Source organism: Triturus cristatus, chromosome 10 (genome assembly GCF_964204655.1).
Source record: "Triturus cristatus chromosome 10, aTriCri1.1, whole genome shotgun sequence".
Classification (NCBI taxonomy): Eukaryota; Metazoa; Chordata; class Amphibia; order Caudata; family Salamandridae; genus Triturus; species Triturus cristatus.
The window spans coordinates 676,365,164-676,387,839 of NC_140593.1; the positions used below are offsets into that span (position 1 = coordinate 676,365,164).

General features: G+C 42.3%; 1 protein-coding gene and 1 long non-coding RNA gene across 3 annotated transcripts in view; one reads left to right on the plus strand and one right to left on the minus strand.

Annotated features, from left to right (window-relative positions):
• Positions 1 to 22,676, plus strand: part of IFT140 (intraflagellar transport 140) — a 1,808,590-nt gene that overhangs the window by 293,326 nt on the left and 1,492,588 nt on the right. For both annotated transcript variants that reach the window (XM_085628169.1, XM_085628168.1), the window contains exon 2: positions 7,726 to 7,903. In XM_085628169.1, the coding sequence (XP_085484295.1) occupies positions 7,757 to 7,903 (147 nt within the window). In that variant the 5' untranslated portion in view covers positions 7,726 to 7,756. The remainder of the gene's footprint in view (positions 1 to 7,725; positions 7,904 to 22,676) is intronic.
• LOC146789893 (uncharacterized) overlaps positions 1 to 22,676 on the minus strand; it is a 454,764-nt gene that overhangs the window by 260,223 nt on the left and 171,865 nt on the right. The gene's annotated exons all lie outside the window — the stretch shown is intronic.

Genomic DNA, 22,676 nt, shown 5'->3' on the forward strand with positions numbered 1-22,676 from the left:
AATCCAAAAGAATTAGTTCCTTAGAGATGACTTGAATACCTGAAGACTACCTACCCGGAAGTCATGCTGCTCCGTTGCTCCAGGAGAGGTGAAAGAATAATAAGGAGAAGTAGAGACTGCTTGTCGTACCTCGAACTGAAACAAAAAATGAACTGGTCTCCCAAAACTTGGAGACTCCGGTTCACAAAGTGGTCAAGACAGCACGTCTCACCGTGGAGGGAAAATATCAAAATAATAATTAATCAATCTCAGCCTGCAGGAAGTTATCTGCCAACCTCGGATTGATTTGCTATCTCCCCTTGGCAGAGGGAGACCGAGGAACACATCCACGAAGATCTGCACTCAGGGCAAGTAAAGATCCGACCTGCCAAAGTGCATCTGACGAATGACTCCTCAAACGACTTATGCACGCCGGCTGGCGTGCAGTTGCTTCCTGTATACCATGAGCCTCAGATCCTGCTAGGCATCATGGGAGATTAAGTTCTTTCCGGACATGGTTAGTGCGATAAGGGAGGTGCTACTGCTTGCGATTCCTGACACAAACTCGTATCATTACTGTCAGATTCATCCGAGATGACCTTTCCATCAATTCCAAGTCAGAGATATGTGGTCAGACAGGCCCTGCGACCCAAACCCAAGCATACCGATTGACAGGTCACAGGTGGGGTTAAACTTTGCCCAAAGACAGCCGCGCATCCATGAAAAACCCTGATTTATCCCACAGATATGTAGTCACACCACAAACCTGACCAAGAAAGTTGGCCCCAGTAAAACACGTTTGGCCAAAGGCACCCATTCCCAAAATACCACAAAGTTTAGATGCCACATGTAGCTAGGAACACTCAGCCAATCAGGACACGACATGCTCACCTCATGAGGTGATCATGCGCTCACCACACCGGACATCTGGACAAACGCACACTGACCCACACTAGCTCTCTCCGAGGTCAAGAGCCACCTGTGTCCCCCTTATCAGATGTTTATTCTTGTTATTTTTGACTATGATGTTTTTCAAAGAATGTCAGTTTTTTATTGAACCCACAAAATGTATATATGTGTAGCCAAAACGTCTGTACTCTGAGACTATCTTCAGATGTGCCTCTGTCAATATTCTCCGGGCTGCTGCGTTTAATTAAACCAACTTGTTCCTATTTTGCCAAACACCTCTTGTCTTCTTTTAAAATTTAAGGTAAAATCATAATTGAGCAACCTTGGGACACAACAGACCAAACTCTGGGTAACAATGCAGAATTTCTCTCCTATCCATCTGCTGTACCTTCTATGGCTTCCCATGTGGCATAGGACAAACAAAGATACACTCCCACACACTATCAACGTGTTATTTAACTATAGTGTAACTTCATTACCCCTATTTCCCGTCATATAACCCTGACTTTCCACCAGCTCAGCACAATCTATATAAGTAGGAGCCAAGGCCAATTAAGGTAGCATGATTTCTGTGAGTAGGTGACCTTAAAACTAGTAAGAGGTGTGAAGAGGTGTACCAGTCTCACCAGATATCTCGGTTTAATCTAATACAGGCACTGCACTGGGCTGTTATGGTCAAGAGATTTGTTCAGGGGGGCTAAGATCTCACCTCATTGGAATTTATTTCAGCACAAGCCTTAACCCGGAAGCAGATTTCATGGCTACATAGCGAAATGGGAAGAGGAGCTTGAAAGGAACCTGGACAGGGAAGCCTGAGAGGTCATCTGGTTAAGAGGTGCTAAAATCTCAATTTCAACCAGGTATAAGGAATAACGCCTATGAGGTTTTAACCCAGTTGTACCCCAGCCAGGCTCAGGCCAATGTTTGGGGGCTTCAGTAGCTGTTCGAAAGATTGTCAAATGAAAAGCACTATGGTGCACATCTGGTGGTTCTGGCCCTAGATCCAGATTCTTGTTGACCCTTGCTCTCCTTATCGATGACATCATGGATATAGATCTACAATCAGACCCCATTATGATCTTGCTAGGCCACCCAGAGAAGATAGAATGTATCTTATGTAGTCCCACATGGAAAAACTGATTGCACATTTTCTGTTGGCGAGTATGCTTACTCTAGCTCAATGCTGTAAACAAAACACGCCACTCACAATGAAAATATGGTGAACTAAAGTGTGGCACATCTATTCAATTGATTTGTTTTTGAAAAAAACATGCGAAGCTTGCAAAATGCATGTTAAAAATGTGAAGGGGGACAGGAGGTCGGCAAGGCATATCCCTAACCTGTTGAGGAAAGGGCAATTACATAGAATGTCAGGCTCATCTGAAAACATCTACACAAAAAGGGACTCATCTTGAGGGTTCTGAAATAGTTTGATGTTGTGCACCATATCTCTCTCCAGCCAAGTACCAATACAAGGGGTATTGTTTGCTTTATTCCCTTCTTCTGGGATGCTCTGTGTGACCTTTTTACTTCTAACAATGAAGAAAAAGCTGATGACCTCTTCTCTGTAAAGCAAAGAGCCTTTGTTACTCTTCTTTTCTTTCGGAATTACCTAACACTCCACAAATGACTATGCCTTATTTACATTGTTTGTATTTGTTCTGGTTATATAGGTTTTTTGCTTTATTTATCCAAACTACAAAACCTAAATTAAGTGCTAAAAATAAGGTCATGGCAACTTTTTTTTAAAGTAGGGATTCAGAAAGTGTCTCACCGCCCCATCCCCCAACTCTCCCTCCAAGATGTTCTAATGTCTGGGGATGTTGTGGGGAAGGTATGCTGAAAGGCGATGTAGTGGTAGAGGATGTAGTAATGTATCCACGCCCCACACAAATCTATTGGCAGTTTCAAATAATTTAGTAAGGGATTTGATGGCTGAGTGATTACAGCACTTTTAAATGTGTATTTTAAATGTGTATGGTGTTGAGTTGTTCTCTAATGCCCTATATGGGGCTTAGAAATGTGGACATGGGTAGGTTGGGATGTCATCATGATTGGAGAATAAGTTTTTGTATGCCCTCTTTTTACTTACACAGTTCGCCTCAAATCTTCCTTGACTTACGGAGCTTGTCCTACAAGGAACAGAATGCTTGATCAAACGGTGCTCCCTGTTGTTGTATTGTATTTCACTGTATTCTATTGTATTGTAGCATTAATATATCACTTCCACTATGTAGGATGCAGAAAGGGCTTACCTACACGGATAGTAACCTAAACCATGTAGGGTGTGTGGTTGGAATTATGTATTTTTTTTTTCTGTTCAACTCTTTTTATTAAGGATATAAGATAATAACAACAATTACATTTAAAGAAAAGGGAGAAAAGAAAAGGGAAAAAGAAAAGGCACAGTCAATCCGAATGATGTTTTTGTTTTGAGCCTATATGATAAGTGTTTTCTTGTCGTGCGTAATGACCACTAAGGTGTGGTAAGCGTGTTACAGGGAGCGTTGTGCTGGGCGAGGGTATGCAAGAGATCGATGTGCAAATTATAATTATAAAACAGACTAACAAGATTAGCCACAAGGGCAGCAGGATGTTGTTTGCCCGTACACCAGGAGGGTGGGTAATCAGAGAACTCCCAGTATTCTATATAGCAAAATGCGAGAGGCAGAGAGGATGTCAAATGAGTGAAAGGATACCAAAAAGGGCAAGAATGGAACTTGGAGACATTAGCAGTAGCCAGGCACCATTTTATTGTATGTGTGTTTTTAAAGGCAGGTATGCGGTCTACTGCCAAAACAATACACCCATAAAGAAGGAGGGATGTGGAAGAGCAACCAAGGCTGACAATCTGCCCAGAAACTACACAAGCTTTAAAAGGCCCAGATTCCACATACTTCTGCTAGGCCGAATTAAGCCATCATTTGGAGCAGGGGTGTATGCCTCAAATCCCTATCGGGGTCTTGAAGGCTCTCTAAAGGCAGATAAGCCCTGGTCAGACCCTAGTTATACTGGCAACCCTGCGCATGTGGTGTTGAGAGAACAAGTGTTTGACAGGTTGATGCCCTGACAGCAAAAGAACAGATTGGCCTGCTTAGTGTTACCCTGCTATCCTCAGAAAGGGCATGGACGATAACAACTACCAGGCACTGGTCCTCCTCGATCTCTCCGCCGCCTTTGACACGGTGGACCACACCATCCTACTTAACCGTGTCAGGGCGGCTGGTATCGGAGGATCAGCCCTGGTCTGGCTCTCCTCCTTTCTGAGGGACCGCACCCAGGCGGTCCGTCTAGGCAACTTCACCTCCACTCCCCTTCCTGTCACCTGCGGGGTTCCCCAGGGTTCCTCTCTCTCCCCTCTTCTCTTTAACCTCTACATCTTTCCTCTTATCTTTGCTCTTCAGCAGCTGGAGGTCACCGTTTTCAACTATGCGGATGACCTCCAGCTCATCTTTGATCTGTCCTCCTCTTCTCTCTCGGTCACTAACTTCCAGTCTACTATGACATTCATCAGGGACTGGATGAACCACAACCATCTTAAACTGAACCCTGACAAAACCGAGTTGGTTCTTACTGGTGGTTCATCCAGCCCCTGGAACTCTTCCTTCTGGCCCTCTTCCCTCGGTCCCGCACCATCCCCCTCCCCCACTGTCAAAACACTGGGTGTCAAAATGAACAATCAGCTCACCCTTCACTCACACATCAGCTCCGTGGTTTCTTCCTGTTCCCTCACTCTTCGAACCATTCGCTCTGTATCCCGTTTTTTCTCCCCCCAGGCTCTGAAGACCATTATGGCCGCCCTGGTGATTTCGCGTCTGGACTACGCCAACGCCCTTTTCCATGGAATCCCAGCCTACAGCCTGCGTAGACTCCAAGTCATTCAGAACCAGGCGGCCAGACTGATATTTGGCCTTCCACGTTATCACCACACCACTCCCCTCCTGAAAAAACTCCATTGGCTCCCTGTGAAACAACGTTCCCTTTTCAAAATCGGGTGCATGGTCTTTCAGGCCCGTCAGGGCACTGCCCCTGCTTTCATCACCTCACTCATCAAACCCTACGTCCCCGCTAGAAATCTCCGGTCCTCCTCCAAGTCCCTTCTCCAGATCCCCCGCTTTTCGCGCAAAAAGTGGGGCGGGTCCAACTTTTCCACTCTGGCCCCTTCCTTCTGGAACTCCCTCCCTGACAATCTCCGCTCCGCAACCCAATACCTTCCTTTCCGCAGAGACTTAAAAACCTTCCTATTCAGCCAGGCTTTCCCCGCTTAAAAACTATCGCCCCGGTCTTCCTTTCCCTCAGCCAATGAACCCTCAGCGCCAAGAAACCGCTAGGTGTATGCTGCGCTCTACAAGTGTTTTAAATTAGAAATTAGAATTCCTCTAGGCTCGCTCAATACCTTTTTTAGATCCCAGAGACCCTTGTTCTTTCTAGGTTATGTAATGAGGCATCGCCCTGCTCTACTAGAAGTTTTTCCAGAACAGCTTCCACTTTCATAAGTAGTAGTAAATGACATTTCAAGGCAACAAGGAGACACTGTGGTGATAGGAGACTTACTATGCTTCCATGACTTTGGTCAAGACATCAGCATGTCACCAATTTAGTAGTTCTCAACTTGGTTAATCTTAGCCCAGCTCTTTCCCTCTTTCATATGAGACCAATTTCCTTCTCCCATGGGCTGCATTGCAACTGATGCACAAAATAGACAGGCTCATACATTTCTGTTATTGTTAGCCTCCACCTCAGCTGTCACTTTTTGGCTTTGTTTCCTCCCCCTCAGCCCGCTCCCTGGTATCACCTTGATCCCCCAGTGATAATGAGTAAGTATGCCTGTTCTTTGTAAAACAAAAATATAATAATCTACTTGTGTCAGCGCCATGCCCTTTGAATGTCTGCTTCCATGGGCAACTACATCTGGTCCATGGCCAGCTCCTACTCCCCCAACTGTTGGCTTTCGCCGTTGCTGCAAAGCAGGTCAGACCCTGGGGTAAACCCAGTGGTTTGCCATAAGTAGATTTTGTTAGAAATGTATTGACCATGGATGCAATGGTCCGTTTATGCAGGTTTCCTTATGTAAAGGAGCTATGCTATTCCCTGAGAATGCTACTAGTTTGACATACTTCATGTTTGCCGATGGTAATCTCCTAGCTTTATTGTGTTGTGCAGAACTTGACTATTAAGGAGTGAAGATTGGGAGAGGTTTGGATGTTCACTGGCGTGCATCAATGTCAGTGTTTGGGTCAGAGGGATGTGCTGGAAATGACAGCAACTACAATGCTCATCCTGCTTTGTTCATTCACCCCATATACAGGGTGTTTAATATTGTGGAACCAAGTCATTGAGATTGTGAGCTTGGTTTTAGAACTACTAAGTCTGTAATAAAATGAGCATTGAAGTTTTGTTCAGGGATGAGGTTTGAGATGCCTGCTACTTCATTTCTGTTGCCTGAGCATTTATCAGCATGAAATGACATATATGTTCAATTTGTTTGATGTGGTAAATAGAATCCTGGTGACGTTGCTTAGACTGTATTTTCAAAGTGAGTAGTTGCTTTTCGGAAACAGCCTTTACAACAAGGTTTTTACCTCGTACCTTTACCACGCATTTTTAGCATGCATGTTTTTACCGCAACTTTGCATTTACAATGCTTGCCAATACCACGCAGTTAAGGTAAGTTGGGAGGGGTGTGAGGGGTCTCCCCCACAAATACATTGTTTTTAAACTAAAAACAATGCGTGGTATTGGCATGCGTTGTAAATGCATATTCGCAGTAAAAACATGTGTGCTAAAAAATGCGTGGCAAAGGCATAAGATGTATTTACCTGCGTTGTACCATCGTACAACCGTTTCTTTTAAGTGAGATGGTGGAGGTGGTGCATGGTAACATGGATAGTATGTACCTGGGGTTTTAATGATTGGTGCTTAACTGCTGTGAGATGCAGAGGCCGCTTTTCTTTTCCTATGACCCAACTGGAGCTTCCCTTGTTTTGTGCCTCTTGATTTGAAAGCCTGGGTGAAAACTCTTCAGAGGATGTTCTTGTACTAGCTTTGAGAAAGGTGGTAAAATGAGCAAAACACTCTTAATAAGCCTCTGAGTGAAAAATCTGTCAATACGTGTGAAGGCTTAGTTTGAGGCAAGCAGAGGAGCCTCTGTTGGTTAACTGCTGGGAGTAGATTTTCCCTGGGCCCATATACTTAAAAGTACACATTCACAGCTGGAGTGTTCTCTCTGCTCTAAAGACCGGTAGCAAAAATAATCAATGCAAAAGAGATTTAGTCATTTGGGGTCCTTGCAATGAAACCCACTCCTTCTGCTGTTAAGAAGCCTTAAACATAATTTTGTTTTCAAGAGAAACCTTAAATAGCCCCTTTCTTACATTTAAAACAAACCTTTGATACTTAATTTTTCCTCATTTCTGTTGCTCCATTTCACAACACTGTTGTGTATTTTGTCTAGTTTACAGTGTGCCTAAAAGCTGTTTTTGCTACTTTTCAGCACTACAAATCTGTAAAATAAGTCCATTTCCAATGTTGGATCCTTAAATAAAGGCTCATAATAAATGCATATTAAGGAAATAATAAGAAGTCCTGCCAAAATCTTAACATATTAGTGACTTTAATGTTCCTTTATCTGGTGTGTATGGGTTGGATACTCAGATAGAAAAAAGTGCTGATTAGCAGAAAAAAGTACATAAGAATCAGGAACATTGCTGGCAAAATCCCCACAGAGTAACACTGTGTTAAAGAGCAATTTGGTATTATGAATGCCAGCTCATTGAAGTGTTGTTGGAAGCTATGAGTGACATAAGATTAATTTTGTTCCTACTTTCTTTTCTACAGATCTGGATGCTAACTGTAAGTGTGCCTCAAAATGGCTGTTTACTTTGACCACAGAATAGAAGCTCCGGATACCGCTGGGGCTCCATCACAAATCTCATGGCACAGTCTTCATCCACTTCTGGCAGTCATGTCAGTGAATAATTCCTCTGCGGGTAGCGTGGACATCTATCAAGGGCAGGTAGGATTGATTTGTTCTAACAGTTTAAGGATTTATGTCCATGTTTTCCCCAATGTAATTGAATTTTACTTCTTTTTTCTTCCTCAAACCAACTAGTATATAGTAATTTTTGTTAGTAGGTAGTACTCTGATGGCTTTTTTACTGTGTTGGGAAAATTAAGCTTCTCTCATTTACGCATGGCCAACATTAAGTTTGAAGACCTTTGGTCTGCATTGCGTTCCCTCCCCTACTCTATCCATCACCTCTTTTTGCACTGAGTTGAATGATTTGGTTGTGCTTTTGGACCCTGATCTCCATGGGCCAGTATTTTGAAGTGATGGTCATTAGCTGTTTTCCCACCTCTCTATTACATTTTTAGGTTAAAGTTTATCAAACAGCACATCTGTCTAGTTTGCTAAAGACCTCTTGGGGACATTCTGAAAGCTTCCTCAGGAATGCATTCCAACAATTGTTTACCATTGGCTTGTGATTTGTACCTCACATTTTCTGGCATTCTATTTTCTGGCTTTATTTTCATTTAATTTCATTAATCTTTATTTCGGTTTAAAAAACCCCATAAAAGATGCATAATAACAATTCATACATGTTGATTAGTAAAACACAGTTACAAATACAAAAACATCCCATTGGTGCTACCTTAGACAAATGCAGTTACTAGAATAATTACATTTGGAAAAAAAAAAGAAAACTGGCAATCAGTATATCAAATAAAATATAATAAAAATGCTAAGCCTACCGACCAATAGTTTGTGACTGATATTCCTCCCAAATGTCGCAGGTGTGGATTGCTTAGTGCTGATGATAAGCATATGTTTATTGAATTCCCCTTATTAGAAGAATACTGGACTGAGGTTGGTAGGATAATCAACGAAATTCTTAAGATAAACATCGAAGTTAACCTCTTATTAGTAATGTTCGGGGTAACAGATTCGTCTTGTAAGGACATTATTTGGGACAAACAAGCTTTGTTATTTTACTTAGTCCTTCTTGCCAGGTGGGAAATCTGCAAGAAATGGACGGAATCCTCTCCACCACAAGGGATAGACTGGTTGCAAGCAGTAAGAAGAACTGCGAAAACAGATATTGATTTAGAGCCCAATACACGATTATACTCTAAAATTTGGGTGGCCTTCCAGATTTGGGATGAAGACATAAGTGAGTAACCCCTACTGTCCAATGATTACACCTGCGTGGTCTGTGCAGCCAGGATACTGGAAGGACACAAGCGCAGGAGTTATGGAAGTAATGCAATAGCCTGGAGAGGTGCGGATTGGTAAACAGGCTACTAATTTGCATACAAAGGTGGTGTGAGGACAGAAAAAAAAAAAGCTTACCGACCAATATAATTAAATCATTGAAGAGAATATAAAATCCAGGTCGGGTTAGGAAGATGCAAGTACTAGAAGGGTACATATAAATGAATAGAGCTTCCTCTCATAGAATCTGAACAGCGACAAAAGTGAAAGTGCTTTATAAGTGCTTATAAGCGACCTTGAACAGCACATAGCATACAGTCTAATATAATTAAAACATTGAAGAGAATATAAAATCCAGGTTGGGTTCGAAAGATGCAAATACTAGAAGAGTACATATAAATAGATAGAGCTTTCTCTCATAGAATCTGAACAGCGATAAAAGTGCAAGTGTTTAAAAGTGCTTATAGCAATCTTGAGCAGCACGTAGCATACACACCAATAAGTTCTGCCTGATCTCTAGACAGTTCTAAAATGCAGGTGCAGGAAGGTGCATATTAAAAATTAGGATAACACATAACATTCAGAACAATAACATTTTAAACCTTTTCTTTCTCTTAGAATACCCACAGCGAACAAATATGTGCTAACACTAAAAACTATTTTCTGGGAAGTGTCAGTTTTTAGTATTCTTACCGCCTCAAAACAAGACCCAGTTCCCAAATTCCGACAGATGGGTTTGATAAATTTTTTCCTTGTCATGGCATATGCTGGGCAAAATAACAATAAGTGTAAATCATTTTCTTGTGCATTGGATTGACATAATATGTAACAATCGTCCTTATTTATGCCTTTACTTTGACCCCATTTCGCTGTGTTTCAATTGATTTGCAAAACACCAGAGCGAAATTTCATGTACAAAGATTTCGCCAACTGGGGCTGTACTTCATCCAGATATTGCTCAAAAACCTGGGATCGTTTCGTAAAAAGGAACTGAGACGTTAATCTACCAATATCTGGGCTTTGGGAAACACTGCTTTGTATGTACACCCAAAAAGCAGTTTTCAGAGTTTTTTGGGAAGCTGATGTCAATAGTGTAGGTGCTTCCCAGAAATGCTTCAACCCAAGTTTACAGAACCATAAGTGCACATGCTTGACCCACTGAAAGCTAGTATCTTGGTCAAACCTTAAAATCTCTTCTAGCCCTTCTTTATAACTTGCTAGTTCTGTTTGGTCCACAATCGGACCCAGAACAACAATGGTCTCAGTATAGCCTGGTGGTCAATGCGTTTTATGTTCAAATCCATAACAATAGGAATAACAGGTGTGCGCACAGGGAGACGTAGCAACTTCATAAAAAACGTATTTTCTTCCCCAGCAAAAGTATTCCTGCAAGTAGGGCCTCATAATTTCGCACCATAAAGGGATGCGGATTGTGCTGTGTATTTATACACTTTAAGTGCAGGGGACACTGTCTTAGTAATACTGTTTGTATGTTTTTTTAATATTGGTAAAGAATTTTGGACCAAAGTGGTCTTGCTTTTTTGCAGATGTGGGTACCAGGTCATTTTAGTGTCGAGAGTAATACCTAGGTAATTAAAGTTCGACACATATTCTAGATTCTGTTTTTGGACAGTTATGTTCTTCTCAAACGATTTATGTGGAGTAACTGCCATGTATTTTGTCTTACTAGAATTTATTTCTAGACCCTTAGAATCCCATTAAACGCCGAAGGAGTCTAATAGACATTGTAGTCCCTTCGGGGTTTGAGATACTAAAATAGTGTCATCTGAAAATAAAAGAGCTGGTACTGGCACCCCACCTAACTTCCGTGAATCGTGTGTACACCCCAAAAGATATTTTGGGGCATCATTTACATGCAATGAAAATAGGGTGGGTGCCAGTACACAGCCCTGTCTTTCACCCCTCCTTACGGGAATTTCCTCAGTAAGCTCTCCCCTCGGACCCCATCTTTTTTTTTCATAGTTATCATCATGCAGTCTTATTATTTGCACAAGAAGTTTCTCTGGTACACCTTGGTTGTTAGGGAACTCCAGAGCAAATCTCTGGGGATGAGGTTGAAGGCGGCCTTCAGATCTATAAAAGCTATGTACAAGTGGCCCTTTTTTAAAATCGTATATTTCCAACTCATACAGAGGAATCTAAAGACCTGGTCAATTGTACTGGTTCTAGCTCTAAACCCAGCCTGGTATTGTGATAAAATATGATTCTCCTCAATCCAGTCATTTAATTTTGTTAAAATCTGTTTAGCATAGATCTTTTGTAGAGTATTGATTAAATTTATAGGCCAGTAATTTGCAGGCTCTTGGCGATCACCTTTTAAAATGTTTTGAATAATTTCAGCCCCCTTCCGTGACTCCGGCACTGGGGCACCCGCCGCCACTGCCTTACAAAGAAGATTGATATATGGCCCCCAATCAGCTTTATCTATCATGCCTCAACAGGTCACCTGGTATTTTGTCTGGGCCTGGGGTTTTCCCGGACTTTACTGCGTCGATTGCTGCTAAGGTGACCTCTAAGCTAAAAAAAGGGGAGGTTATAGCAGGGATTGTTGTATGACCTTGTTGGTTATTTATTGTATCGGTTATAGTCCCTGAATACAGTTTAGAAAAATGGTTGACCCAGGTACCTGAGTCTAAGAAAAGATCCTTATTATTTTTCGATTATCTGTGAAGGCCACTTTTTGTGATTTAGATGTACATATTTACAGGTGTACGTGTAATTCTTCATCCCCATTCAAACTGGCCGGTTGTTTAGTGTGGAATCTGATTATCATTCTTGATTCAAGACGCCTCAGTTTCTTGATTCGGTCTCCACCTCTTACGCTTGCCGGGATCGTTGCCAGTATTTCATTTGTTGCCAACTGTGATTCCGATGTATTTTCATATGTTTAGTCATGGCATAGGTTGTGTACATGTAAATCACAAAATGTTACCTTCAAAGATAATTGAAAATATCTGAAATGACGTCAGAATCAAGATACATAGACAGTCGAAGTTGGATCGAGGGCACTGAGCCCAATATTGAAAGAACGTATGCTACAGAACTAAAACTGTCATGTAAAGAACAGGAAAATCTGGGATGAAACCATAATGATGGAGATGATCTCAGTTATCCCAGGGCACTGAGCCCCACTCACTCAATCGACAGAGCCAGAGTATGCGCTTCAAAAATAAACAGCTATTGCTGTAAAAACAATAAAACTGTATAGGGTTTCACAATGGACATTTTTCATCTGTTTGTTTGCACCTTGTATTATATCACTTGAAATTGTAAACCACATCTCCCATAATGCATCATAACAGGCTGATTGGGTAATTGTGTATAAAAAATACACGAAAGGTAGCTCACCGCTAACAGTGATCAAGACCAATCTGACAAACATTGGTTTGTGAGCTTTCCAAGGGTAATGGCTGTTAAGCACTGGATTATTTAAGCCTTGAAAACGAATCTCCTGCAGTTCGAGTGATCCTCTTTGTTGGTGATAATAAATGCGGGTTTCGATTCCTTTACCGCACTACTCGCACCGACCGTGAGCATGCTGACTTAAAGGAATCATGCCTTCAAAAGAAGAAGTCCAGGGTCGCACTCCGCAGAGGTTTGTGATATACAATCTTTTTATTTCATTTCTTCGCCCATTTGTGATCACAGAAAATCCACAAAATCAACGCGTTTCGGTCTTGACCCAAGACCTTGATCACGATAATGTTCCCCCACTTAACTCTCAACATATAATGGTTCTTGCAGAGCCTACGGCACTTCCTGTCATGTGATAGGAGGAGCATTATGGGATTTGTAGTTCTCAAAATTCAATTTAAACACATTTAAACGAATCATCGGTAAATCATGAATAAATTGTATACACAGGTGCCAATACTGTTTGAAAAAATACAAATCATCATTAAACTAGTTGTGTCAAGTTGCAAACATTTTTTGGTGCCCATCATTGAATTCAATAACAGTATTTCTCATCCTGTTCTGTTTCCATTATTACAAAAATAGTCCAGAAATCTAGTGCATTTATCAGCATCTGTATGCCAGACCTTCATTATTTATTCTACTAATTATTATATTTATATTTTTTTAGAGATTTCATATTTGTGATTCCTGCACCTGTTTATTAAATCCCCTCCAGTGGGGTGTCTTGGTCTTATGTATGGATCTCTCTCATCTGCCATTAATGCATTTGCAGATTGGCACCAATACAATAATACGGGAAAGACAAGAAAGAAACGAAAAAATGTCAAAAAAAAATATATATATATATATATATATATATTGATGGTAAACAAGGAGTTGAAACATAGCAGTCCAGTTACATAACGTTTAAAAAGTCTTGAAAAAGGGGGGGGGGGGGGGTTTGTTCTTTCAGAGGTGGCTGTATAATTCCTCACTTTGATTAAGGCCATTAGGTGTTAATGTCCTGAGTTTAATGATGTAACGAGATTCTTTTTGGCACAAGATTTTTTCTCTATTGCCGCCTCTGCTGTTCAATGGAATTGTTTCAATGCCATAAAATTTCAAGAGTTTCCAATTATTCGTGTGGGCTTGTTCCATGTGTTTTGCCACGGCGTTTGTAGTATATATATATATATATATATATATATATATGTATATATGTATATATATATATATATATATATATATAATCAGGAATCTCACCTTCTTGAAACTAGCACACACCACAAGTTGAGTGCGTGAGTTTTTTAATGAGGTTTAACTGCCATAATGCGTTTCAGCCGTTGCCGACCTTGATCACATGACAATGCTTTACTATGAGATCTAGTATAGTGCTTAACAAGTAATAGATATAGCCAACAGACTTGGAATATACTTACAGGTCATAATAATTGTATAAATACTGATTTTTCTGCATATTGCTTATGACCAATGACGTTTACCAAAAATGTATATAATGTAAATATCCTAGGTAATTCGTTAAAATTGCTTCAAATAACAGTGCAGTACCATTACTATCATATTAGTCCATATTCAACGTACATTTTGTGTAAATAACAAATGGTGAATAAAGTGACTGTGTGCTCACAAATCTATCCCAGCCCGGATTTTCTGTTAAAGTGCATAGTGCAAAAAAGTGCGTATTTCCAAAAATTATTATATATAGCCGCTTAAGAGTATAATACAATCTCCCCTTAGAACACCAATATAAACCTGAATGTACTATAGAATTCTATCTCCCTGTAGTTTTACATAAAGTGCATGGAGTAAATTCATATTAAGGTTTTGAGATTACTAAAATGCATTATTCTTAGATAAAAACCAGTTCATCTAAAAGTTGTTATAGTAATACAAACATTAAAACCTTAAAAAACCTATTAAGCATTTGACAATAAGGATACATACTCATGTTATTGTTATGATCTGTGTCACAATATCAACAATCATTTACAGATAAGCATGAGGATCTTCGCTTGGATTCAATCCACCTGGAATTTTTGTATCCAAATCTAAAATATACTGTGTTTCCCATCTCCCAACTTTTTCCTCCCGATTTCCCTCCTCTTTTTTGTATGAAGAGAGCATCTATTAAAAAGTATTTTAAGTGCTTAAGATCACTGTTGTGGGTTTCTCTAAAGTGTCTTGCTACAGGGTAGCTAGGATCTTGGTTAATTTTAGCCCTGGTGCGCTGCAGTACTCTTTTGTGTGCTTGCAATTTAGTACTGCCTACATATTGTAGACCACAGCTACATTCCAGTACGTAGACGACGTGGTCTGTTTTACACATGAGATGTTTATCTATTGCCTGCACTTTCTCGCTGAGTGCTGTTTGATATGTGGTTTTGTTGATCCCATATCTGCAGGCTTTGCAAGTTGCACACTTAAGAAAACCCTTTCTTGCAGTGAGCCAAGTCCCTGTTCATATATCTTCTGGACTGCTCTTCACTGGCTTGGCATTTCGGGCTGGACTGTTCCATGAGGCACAGGGTCAAGACTGATTTGCCTATAGCTGGGTCTGAACTGAGGTGGTGAAGTGAGCTAATGAATGATGATGGATTCAACCCAGATCTGTGACTGGGGGTGAGTGTCTGAAAAGTTTCAACGCCCGTACATCCTCTCCTTGTGTTTGCTTTGCTCTTCACTAGGGCATTGCCCATAGAAGCTGTCTTTCTGTAGGAGATGGATGGTGTTTTGGGTAAAAGGTGGTCTATTACTGGATCATCTAAAACGATAGGCCAATTGCATTTTATAATGCCCCTAAGTTGTTTTTCTTGCTTTGTATATTTTAAAATTATTCTAGGGGTTTCACTCTCGTGATCAGTTTGTTTGTCTCATCCAGGCCCGTCTCCTTTGTATTGCCTGCTAATAGGTCAGATCTGGACAGCAATCTGGATTTGGCTATGGTGGCATCTATGGTTTTGATTTGATAGCCCCTTGCCAAAAATCTCTCTTAGCTTTCTTGCTGTTTAATGGCCAGATCTGCCTCATCTCTGCATATCCTCCTCATCCTTAACATTTCGCCATAAGGAATGCTTTGTATTAGATGTGCACGATGTGAACTCGTAGCATGCAATACAGTTGCCTGCAGTTTCCTTATGGTGTAAGGTAGATGTGATCTTATTATTTGCAATGAGAACATGGACATCTAAAAAAGTCACCTTTTCAGGTCTGATGGTAACCGTAAAATTGTAATTGATATTATTTACATTAATTTGCAAGACAAACTCCAGCGCACTTTGCTCTGTACCGTACCCGATTATGAATAAATCGTCAATAAACCTAAGCCAGGTTATTAGTTTCTCTTGGAATATGTGGTTAAATTGATTTTTGAGGACCAGACCCTTCCACCAGCCCATGTGTAAACAAGCATAGTTAGGAGAGAAGCTGGCCCCCATTGCCACACCTCAGACCTGTTAGTAAATCTGTTTTTTAAACATAAATAAATTATTTTCAGGACAGAACAAAAGCATGCTTATTAGCACTCTACTATGCTGTGCAAATTTTAAAGGACGATTATTGAGAAAGTACTCCACTGACCTGATGCCATCGCTGTGTCTGATGCTCGTGTACAACGATGTAACATCAAGATCCATTTGGATGTATCCCGGGTGCCGTTGTATATTTAGAATTTTGCGTAGGAAGTCGCCGGTGTCCTGTACATAAAATTCAAAGTTTTTCACATGATCCTGCAGAAAATTGTCTAAATACCTGTTCATGTTTTCAAAGGGGCCATCACATGCCGATATGATAGGTCTGCCCGGTGGCTTCTGCAAGTTCCTATGTACTTTAGGAATACAATAAATGACCAGAATGGTTGGATGTTCTTTTTTTAAAAATGTGTATTCCTCCAAATTTAGTAAGCCCATACTTTTCCACGCTAGAAGTTTTACGCAAAATTCATCTTGGGTACTTTTCATTTTTTGTAATGAGCTTTTCCTATAACATTTGTCATTGAGTTGCGATAGAGCTTCTTCCATATTGTCATCTAGTGGGCAGGCGATGTTACCTCCTTTATCAGAGTTCCTGACCACTATTTGCTTCTCATTCTGGAGTTTCTCAATTAACTGATGATATTTCCTTTCATAATTTGTGTATCTTCTTTTGGTCTTATGGAGATTAGCATTCAGTGTTTTGATTTGGGCTACCACCTGTTTGTTAAAAACATCCAAGGAGTCCCGAGGCATGATTGGGGTAAATTTAGATTTGGTTTTGAAAGGGGTATCAGGTTTGGCATACACTTAATATCGTAGTGTACTTGAGATATTTGTTTGTTGTATCCTTTGTTCCTCCTTCATGACTTGGACTGTGTTTTCCTCTTGTATGTCATGGAGATCTTGAAGCAGAGCTAGGCCCCCACTGTTAAATTCGATGTATTTGGAGATGGAGTCATTACTGATCTGGTGTCCATATTCTGTGGATTTCTTTGGAGTAAATAATATTTCTTCAACTTTAATTTTCGTATGAACTTATACACATCAGTTCTAGTTTGTGTGTAATTAAAGTTGCTTTCAGGGCAATACGATAATCCTAATGCAAGCAGTTGTAGTTCGGCTGCGTTCAGGTCCACTTCCTCCAATTTATTATGGTGTTGGCGCTGTGGTTGGTGCTGTGATGCAGTTGATTTTCAATTACTTGCGTTTCCAGTGTCCGTTCCTGCACACTGGTTTCTTGTTTCCTCCGCTTTCGACTAGCTTTTCTTCTTTACCGTCTTCTTTTGTTGTTGCGTTCTTACCTGGTCTGCTGTTCCAAGAGTGTAGGGTCTCCCTTCTGCTTTGCCGTAAAAAAAATCTAATTCCTCCACCAAGGACGATTTGGTTTTACTTTGGCTTGGTCTTGTGGCACTCAGTTTCGGTTCAGATTCGCTTTCCAGTGCCAAACTGAGGTCTGATGCTGATGTGATAGCTTCATGGTATTGATTGTGGCCTATTTGTTGTGCAATGTGCATTTGTTTGTTAGACCTGGCATTCCTTAGTGAATCGTATTTGTGCGAAAACGTAAATATCTGACCGTTTTCGCAAATCGCTTTGTCGCGTTGGAATTTGTAAGATTTTCTTGTCTTAATCTTGTTCTCCTCTTTACGTAGTCTCCCCATCATCTCCTCACATAGTTTTTGTAACGGTTGGGTATCCCCTAAAGCCTTGATTTTATTGTTAAGGGCATCTATTTTCATTTGTAATTCCAGTCTGTCACTTTCGGTGTACTTTACTAGAATTTGCACTAATTTGCGTGACTACTCCAAGTTACACTCTGCCCACTCCACCATTATTTGAGGGTTTGGGGTTTCACAGCTGGGAGCTATCATTATCCTCAGCCCCCTCGGGATCCTGCCCATGTTTTAGATATGGTTGGAGGGACTTATACTCCCACCACTTGGCCTGCTCTTTCTTCATGAGTTTTTCCAATTTGCGAAATGTTTCTTTAATATTATTGGAATTGCCACCAGTTGCTCCTGTTGCACCTCTGGCCCACTCTATTTGGTTCGTGGGAGGGTCTTGAAACATCTCATCTGCAGCTGCTTCCCGATCGTGCAGCGTGTCAGCAGCCATTTTTCCTCTATTGTATTGATCCGACAGCCTGTGTATTGTTAGTTAGACCGCATTGGGCTTTGTGGTAGCATACCTCCCCGCCTGATGCCAGGTACACAGTTATTTGCCTACCTCGATTCAGTCGATCGGCGTACACTCGGGACCATCGGTCAGCCGACACGATCAGCCGACCCGAATCCCGCTGCGGGCCACCAAGGTACGCTGGTTTCACTACTGTCAGGGGGTCTCTGCGATTTTCCTTCACCCGGAAGTTTCGCGTTGCCTTCCGGTTCAAAGCAGGAGCTGCAGCCGCAGACGCCACACACCATGTGTACCAGAGACCTTGACTTGCCGTTCGCAGAGCCAGTCTGTGAGGAGGTGGTCTGTGAAAACCGGAGGAAGTCAATCCGGTTGTCAATATCAGGAATCTCGCCACATACACCTCCTTGATAAGTAGAAACGAGCACGGACCACAAGTTGAGTGCGTGAGTTTTTTAATGAGGTTTATCCGCCATAACGCGTTTCAGCCGTTGCTGGCCTTGATCACATGACAACGCTTTACTATAAGATCGGCTCTTTTATAGTGACAAGTGCTTAACAAGTAATAGATATAGTGAACGGAATTCGAATGTACTTACAGGTCATAATATATATATATATCTCTTATGGTCCAGTAGATGGTTGGGAGCCGAAACGCGTAGATCTTCAGTCTGTGTGGTTGCACTATGGTGTTGAAAAAATAAAGAAAGAATGAAAACATACCGATGTCTGTGGTGCCGTGTGTCCTCATCAAAGAAGTGGAACGGAGACGGTGAAGCATATGTGTGTGTGTGTGTATATATATACTATATACTTCTCCCCCAGCTACGCCTGTCTCATGGTGGGCTGGTGGGAGGAGCAGATCCTGAGGTCAACACACTCTGCAATGTACAAGCATGTGAAGCATTGGCTTCGGTATATAGATGATGTTTTTGTTGTCTGGCAGGGTAGTGAAGAAAGTGCCACTCTATTTATCAACAACATCAACAACAATTCTGCTAATTTAAGATTCACCTCACACATAAGTGAAAAAAGTGTTGATTTTCTAGATGTAAGAGTATATATAAATGAAGAACAGATCACAACTACTCTACACAGAAAAATAACGGCGGGCAACTCGAGGCTTTATGCGTCAAGTGCTCACCCTCAGCACTTGGTACAAAGCATACCCTACGGGGAACTCTTAAGAATTAAATGAATATGCAGAACCATAGAAGAGCAGGAAAGATGCACACAAGAAGCATTGATGAGGTTTAGACAGAGAGGATACAGTACATCAATCCTCAATCAGGCAGTGGCGAAAGTAGCTCTCAGACCAAGGAACTCCTTGCTAGAGCCGAAAGACAGAAGCCTAGAACAGACACATGAAGCAAATGCGCCCAGACTCATCCTCACGTTCAACCAGAAAGAACGGCAGATCAGTTCCATTATCAGACGTAATTGGCCCATAGTTCTGACCGCTGCAGTTTTGGCCCTTGATCTCCTAGATAGTCCTACCATCACTTTCAGAAAGGGTATCCCTATGAGAACGCAAATAGTGAAAAGCAGGCCTGAAATGGTAATGAAAAACAAAACATTGCTACAACTGAGACAAGGGTTTTACAAGTGCTCTTCGTGTCAAGCATGTAGATTTGGCGAAACCACCACCAAATAAAAGACCCATCAGCCCCACTGAGACCAAGATCAAAGGTAGGTACAACTGCAAGACTGAGTACGCTGTGTATGTTCTGACATGCACCTGTGGCCTTCGATATGTGGGCAGTACTAAGGCACAGGTGCATGTCAGAATCTTACATCACCTGCGAGCAATCGTCAACAACGACACAGCGTACCCAGTAGCCAGGCACTTCAGGACGACACATGGCAATGACCTAAAGTGTCTAAAATATTATGTGATTGCAGCAATCCCAAACCCCCACAGAGGGGGGAACCGGGAACGAGCCTTATGCCAGCTAGAATCCAAAATGATCCTGGAATTAGGCAGTAGACACCCTAGAGGGCTGAACAATACAGAGGACCTACATAACTTCCTGTAACGCAGTGCACTGTATACAATATATTAAATTTATACATTTAGATATCCCCAGCTGCAACCCCCCGTCCCTGTTTTTAAACCTCCTCCACAATAACTTTAATCATGCACTAACACACCAACACAATTATTGCACTTTAAAGTATTGCGTTTTGCACTCTTGAGTACTGTATGTAGAAACTATACGTGCTTTTCTATGTTTACAAATTGCGAGCTTTGCACCAACATTTTTAGATGTTATTTACATACAATTTGCTTAGATTTTAGATAAGCAATAAGCCTACAATTTGCGAGTTTTGCACTGATGTCCATGAATTTATTCATATTTAATCTTCTTATTATGTAGATATATGAAATGCTCAATAGGTTTTTTTTTTTTTTTTTTTTTTTAAAACCTTTATTTCTTCAAGAGTCTGGACACAGCTATTCAGCCGACAACCCGGAGGTTCGGCAGCTTCGGTAGAGAAGGACAGAGAAGCGTCCACATTGCATTAAAGGAGCAGTGAAAAGATTCCATTTTTAAATAAACGCAAACACACAACAAACCCCAGCAAGGCAAGAACACTGAATGCCCATGGTGATAGCCCCCCAGGGGAGGCCGGACCCCAATCATCTAACAGTCACAGTACTGTGATAAGAGGAAGAAGGGGGACAGCAGAGGCCCAAGAAGTCAATTAACCATTACATCTTATATACTGAGCTGGAAAGAATGTCAAGAAGAAAGCTGTTCCTCGGGGGGATCCAAATCAGGGGCAAGACATATTCCCCCCCTGTATTGATTCCACCGCCCCCAGATGGCGTGCCACTTCTGAGGGCGGCCTCTAGCGCAATATACTGTCTTTTCCCTGAGCATACTCCAGTCCATATTTTCTTTCCACGCGGTCAATGTGGGGGGCCCCGCGGAGCCCCACAATCGCGCGATATCTCTCTTAGCGACCATGTTACCCAGAGTCACCCATTGGGTCTGTGCCTCATCGTGATCAGTGGGCCCCCAGACATTCAGGAGACAACACCGCGCTTCCGGCTGCATAGCAATGCCCATCACCTCCCCCATCACTGCATGGACTCTCCTCCAGAATTCCGTGATGACACCACATTCCCAAATGATATGCAGGAAAGTACCCACCATACCACATCCCCTCCTACATAGGCCTTCCTCAGAGAATCCCATATGAACCAGCCTTGGCCCCGTCACATACACTCGATGCAGTATTTTGAGCTGCACCAGCCTCAGACGCGACGGGATCGCAACCTCCTTGGGAGAGGAAACAGCAGACTGCCAATCCTCGTCATCCAACTCGAGTCCATCCCTAGTCCACTGGTCCCGCAGCCCCAGAAGCATATCCGCCCGGACATTTATCAATTTCTTGTAGATGAGCGAGATCGTGCTCTCAGGCATATGGCCATCAAGGATCCGGTCCTCCAAAGGAGAGGACTCAGGCACCTTCTCACCCTCCACGAGAACTGACCGGAGGGCATGACGCACCTGAACATAGCGGAAAAACTCGGATGTCCCCAGCTCATACTCCTTCTGCAACTCTTCAAAGGACTTCACCCTCCCCTTAATCAGCACATCTCCGACCCTGGAGATGCCAATCAAGTCCCATTTATCAAAACCTTTTGTATGCCAAAGCCTACCCAATCTTTCAGATTCAAACAGCGGGGTAGCAAGGGTGAGCCTATCCTTCCAGCCCAGCGAGTCAGTTGCCATCTTCCACACACGCACCGCCACCCCAGTGGGCCCCGTGAGGGACGAGTCCAGGGACCGCGGGTACAACGCCCTGTGATAGTTACCACCACGCAGCAACCACCTGTCCATGGCATAACCAGGGCTGAGGACAGGGCCATAGAGACCATGATTAATCGCGCTCAGCTGGGTGGCCCAATAGTAGCGTCGGATGTCTGGAAGCGCAATACCCCCATCATACCATGGAAGCATCAACTTAGCAATTGCTATTCGCGGCCGCCCATCCCACAACAACGTTCGTTGGAGGCTTTCGACCTCCCGAAAGTAGTTGGCCGGTACCCAATCTAGAGTATTCTGCAATGCGTAGAGGAACCGGGGAAGAGACATCATTTTGAACAAGGCAGCGCGCCCAACGAGGCAGAGCGGCAGCCTCCGCCAGCCCTCTACATCCCGCCGCAGGCGCGCTAGGGGGGGGAGCAAGTTCCTCTCATACCGCAAAGCGGAGTCCGTGGAGATAAAGATCCCCAGATACACGAAGCCCTGCTGAGCGATCTGGATCGAACAAGTTCGCGGGATCGGTGGAACCTCGCCACTCAGAACATATAAATACGATTTACTCCAGTTGATGACGAGACCCGAATTCCTACCGAAAGATGTAAGAACGTCACAGACCACTATAAGTGATTTCTTGGGCGAGGCAAGATACAACAGGATGTCATCAGCATATAGCGAAATGCGGTCCTCGTGTTCGGGCGACCATCTAAGTCCCCGTATATCCGGGTGCCAGCGTATCCACGCTGCCAGCGGCTCAAGGGC